The sequence below is a fragment of the Aegilops tauschii genome, chromosome 3 (assembly GCF_002575655.3).
Source record: "Aegilops tauschii subsp. strangulata cultivar AL8/78 chromosome 3, Aet v6.0, whole genome shotgun sequence".
Classification (NCBI taxonomy): Eukaryota; Viridiplantae; Streptophyta; class Magnoliopsida; order Poales; family Poaceae; genus Aegilops; species Aegilops tauschii.
Window position 1 is genome coordinate 1,097,724 of NC_053037.3, and position 4,412 is coordinate 1,102,135.

The 4,412-nt window shown below is 53.3% G+C and overlaps 1 protein-coding gene across 1 annotated transcript; it reads left to right on the forward strand.

The window, feature by feature from the left end:
• Window positions 1–342: 342 nt before the first annotated feature.
• Window positions 343–2,481, forward strand: LOC109786888 (transcription factor bHLH162). The gene is made up of 2 exons (XM_020345446.4): window positions 343–705; window positions 1,704–2,481. The coding sequence occupies exons 1-2, from the start codon at window positions 472–474 to the stop codon at window positions 2,145–2,147; spliced, it is 678 nt and encodes a 225-aa protein (XP_020201035.1). The 5' UTR covers window positions 343–471; the 3' UTR covers window positions 2,148–2,481.
• The last annotated feature ends 1,931 nt before the right edge of the window (window positions 2,482–4,412 follow it).

A 4,412-nucleotide genomic window follows, 5' to 3' on the forward strand; every position in this document is an offset into this window, starting at 1 on the left:
CATGATAGGTCTCCGATACTTGGTGAACCGTTACCCTCGCCACACTCCATTGCACATGGCCGAGCAAAGCAACAACGTGGTTGCGCAGTGGAGAGATCATCGATTTGTGGGACCCACACGGAAAACATACACGTTCCCATGGACCCGGAGCAGAGGAGCGGGGTTGACCTCTGACCACCACCACCACTCAACTGATTCGTTCTATCACTCCTTTTCCCTTTTTAGCTGCCCGGTTGCTCCATTTTATTTTATTAATTATAATATAATCGGTCGCCGTGCGTCCGTCCGTCCATCCACAACACGGCAAGCCGCTCCGGCTGTATAAATAAGCTCCCCAGCTCCAATCTTCATCCACACCTCGCCTCAGCTCCCAGCTTCAACCCAATCCAATACCTCCCTCTCCCCGTCTCTACACACCTTCCTCCTCCTTGAGGTTGAGGGACACCAAGCGCAACTCGACTCACCACTGCAATGAAGAGCAGGAGGCAGAGCGACCGCGGAGGAGCCGCCGCCGGCGCCATGGCGCTGGACGGGAGCCACCACACCACAAGCAGCGGCAAGATGGAGCGCAAGGACGTGGAGAAGAACCGGCGGCTGCACATGAAGGGACTCTGCCTCAAGCTCTCCTCCCTCGTGCCCGCCTCCTCAACCCACCACCTCCGCCATTATTCTTCTTCCTCTTCCTCGCCGCCGTCCAGCAACAAGGTAAACTCTTGTCTTGTCTTCTTCGTCGACTTCTCTTAACTTGGCCCAAAAAGGCTGATTGATTAGCCCAACTCATGCCGCTGCCTGTCAGGACAGGACACACAGCTAATTGACCACCCACGAGCACTAGTAAAACACATTATACAGTAGAGAATACATACAGTATATTTACAAAAGAAACAAGAAATAAAAGGCTGCCTGTACACATGATAGACTACAACTGTTTTCTTTCTGAAAACAAAAAAATACGTGTGTGATGTGAAGCACCTACTTCCCTGGTCCACTGAAGATGAATTATTGTGCTCTCCTCTCTGTATGTCTGCCTGAAATTGGTTGGTGGCCACGTGCTACTAGTATAGCTCCACCAAGATTTTTTATTTCCACACGTGGCAGATTGATTCGCTCATCAGACAGCAGTGTGCTAGTACAAGTAGTACCACTCACTCATTCACTCCACGTCCCGGCCGAATCGGATAAGTCTGAACAAAACTATGTATACTTCGTGGTCAACAAAATCCTCAAAAGATGTGTTCACAATAATCATCTCACCGACCTACTTACAAAAGATTGCAGATCACTCCTCTGAATCGAGGCACATGCCTTTCTCTCTCTTCCACACAAAATCTTCATTTTCTATACATCAGTAGATCGACCATCTTGATTGAAACTAGTACAATATGATGGCAACCAGTGCATCAATTATTTATTTTACCACTAGTAATAGCCACTAAAAAGCGGGAATGGCTAGAAATCAGTCAGCTGAATTTTTGGTTTGAGGTCAATCGATTTGTGCACCGTTTGATGCAAAATCAATGGCCCACAGTTTTCTTCAACCTCTGGACACATCTCCTTTCTTCATTCATTTAGAAATCGATTGACGCCGAATTCGCATCAGCTGACTGATGTGCAGCTAAACTGCTAAAAAGCACAAGATTGGTTGTGTGTGTGTGCGCGCGCAAGCACGATCTGACGACGAAGAGTTGGTTGTGCCTATGCAGGACGCGGCGACGCAGCTGGACCAGCTGGACAGCGCGGCGGCGTACATCAAGCAGCTCCGGGCCAGGATCGAGGACCTCAAGCGCCGCAAGCAGGCCGCCCTCTCCGGCAACACCGTTGGCTGCTCATCCTCCGTCTCCGCCGGCGACTACAAGTCACAGACGGCAGCGCTGCCTGTGATCGAGGTGCGGCACCAGGACGGGACGCTGGACGTGGCGCTGGCGAGCGAGGCCGGGCGTCCCTTCCGGCTGCACGAGGTGATGGCGGTGCTGGAGCAGGAGGGGGCCGAGGTGGTCAGCGCCAGCTTCTCCGTCGTCGGCGACAAGATCTTCTACACGCTCCATTCCCAGGCGCTCTGCCCCCGCATCGGCCTCGACGCCGGCCGCGTCGCCCAGAGGCTCCGCGGCCTCGCCGCCGCAGCCACCGTCTCGACGCTGCTGACATGATTTTGTCTCTCTAGCATTTTCTTTTTTTGCCATGGCGACCCGATCAACTGACCTGCAAGGAGATGGATGGAGCTGGTAGATTGATTAATTTGCAGCTGTGCTGCGGGCAGTTGATCTTTTTTCCCCTCTTGTAGTAGTATTCTTCCTGGCTTTCTATTGGTAGGTTGGTTGGCTAATGGCTCCTCACTCTGCTTGTGAGTGAGCTTCAGGTTTGTCTGAAGGAAATCTAGCGTGTAGCTACTTATGTATACTTGTTCTGAGACGTTGTGTTGTTCAGGACGTCGTTGAGCTTCCAGAACACCTTCGGAGACTAGTATAGTTTCTTCAAAGATTAGTTCTGTGATGATGTTGATCGTGCCTTTGACGAGTAAATTGCACCTTGTCTTGTTTAATCTTTTTAAAAAACCCACTGATTGGCGGATCTGGCTCGGTTAAGTGCGTTTATGACAGATGGGGCCCCTATTTCGCTGATGTGGCATAGCGTTTTACCAAAGACAGCATTACATGGGTAACACTATTGTCAAAAAGCGAAAACACCCTCCCGATTCAGATCGGGATCTGTCTCTCCCGCACACCATCCTCGTCCTCCTTCCAGCTCCTTGGATGCCCTGCCGGCCTGCCCGGTGGATGCCCTTCTCCTTCTCTCTCTATCTTTCTCCCTGCGGATGCCCCGGCTTGCTCGCTGGCCTCGAGGGCCTCGGACGCCGCGAAGAACGCAGCGGCGAGCCTGACCACCCTGACCCCGCCGTTGGTGCCCCTTCCCAGCGTGAGCCGTGCGCACCGCGCGAGCTGCACGCCGCACTCGCCGTCGTGGTCGTCGGGACGGAGGACAGGAGGCCGCGACGGTCTGGCCACGTCCTCCGATGTGGTGCTCGAGCAGGACACGTCCTCTCTCGTGGTCGAGAGTAAAAGCGGCGCGTCATCTTGGTGCGGAGAGAGCATGCTAGAGCCAGCGGGCGACCAGCGGCCAGGCCGTCCTCACCTTCCTCCGCCAGTGCAGCCGTGCTGCTCGAGCAAGGACGGCGGCAGCGCAATGGCCGACACGCCACGCGACCGCCGCTCTGCTCCGCCGGCGCCATCGCCACTTTGCTCGCTCGGCGCCGCCGCGCTCCGCGGAGGGAGGAGAGAGGAGTCTGCGCTCCGCGGCTACCGAGGACGGAGAAGGAGAGAGGAGGCTGGGGCATCTCAAGCGAGGGAGTGGGTGCCCGACCTCCTGTGGATTGGCGCCGAGCGGAGGATCTGGCGGCGAAGAGAGAGATGGGGATCGAAGGGAGAGAAGGGATCGAAGGGAGTGGGGGCTAATTGCATTTTTTCTTTTTGATTAAGGGGGGTCTGTGTGAAATGTAAGGACTAGTTTGTAAATTCAAATTTAAATTGATCTGGCACAAAATGTCACGCCATGTAGGCAAAAAAGGGCCCCACGTGTCATAAGCGTGCTCAAAAGAGGCTTATCCGCCGATCAGTGGTTTTTGCAAAATGTTTACGAGAGACATGATGCAATTTGTCAAGAAACTGTAACCTAGTGTTTTCTGAAAACCTAGCCCTCAAAATGATGATTTTGTGCAATTTACTCTGCCTTTGACCTTGTGGCGTGGCAAAGAGAGACCAGCAGCATCAGAGAACCAGCTAGGTGAGTGAGGGGATCGATTCCCTGAAAGAATCCGAGCGGCAGCCACACAGGAGCATCTGTCCGGAAGGCCGTGTGTAGGAAAGCTTTGTTATCCTGATGCTTATCAAACAAATTTGGTAAGTAATCTCTTTGCTTCTTCTTTCTTTCATACTGCATGTATGTATGTATGACAGAACAAGGGTATGCATGCATGTGAAAACGACTGTGATAAGCAAGCAAAGCAGATCCTTGGTTTGGTGCGGGGTGACAAGGATGGTTTGGCTAGCTAGCCAAAGCCGCATCGCTTTACGACACGTGCTGGATCTTGTTCAAGAGCAATTGATTAGGGCTTTTCTTTTCTCCATGGATGATCTTGTTCCACACCACGTGCAGAGAGTCTGTGATGCATAATAATGTATAATGCAGGGAGTCTGAGCTGCTTGCGTTTGCGTCAACAGGGAACAAACTCAAGAAATCGTGAGGGCAAAGCCCGAGAAAAGAAAATGCAGACATCGTCGCCGCCTTGGATCTCCCTATCGCCGCTGGGCAAAGCCCGAGCAGGGGATGAAGACGGCGGCGGGGCTTTCCTCAGCTGCGGCTCTGGGGCGTGGGTGCCCTGGCTCGGCGTTGGCGCGGCCTTGAGTCGTCGGCGCAAA

Excerpts from the sequence above, each read along its gene's own strand:
- LOC109786888 (XM_020345446.4), top strand. The coding sequence starts at position 472 with ATGAAGAGCAGGAGGCAGAGCGACCGCGGAGGAGCCGCCGCCGGCGCC. Across the intron at positions 706-1,703 it reads CGCCGCCGTCCAGCAACAAG|GACGCGGCGACGCAGCTGGA; the intron begins GTAAACTCTTGT and ends GTGCCTATGCAG.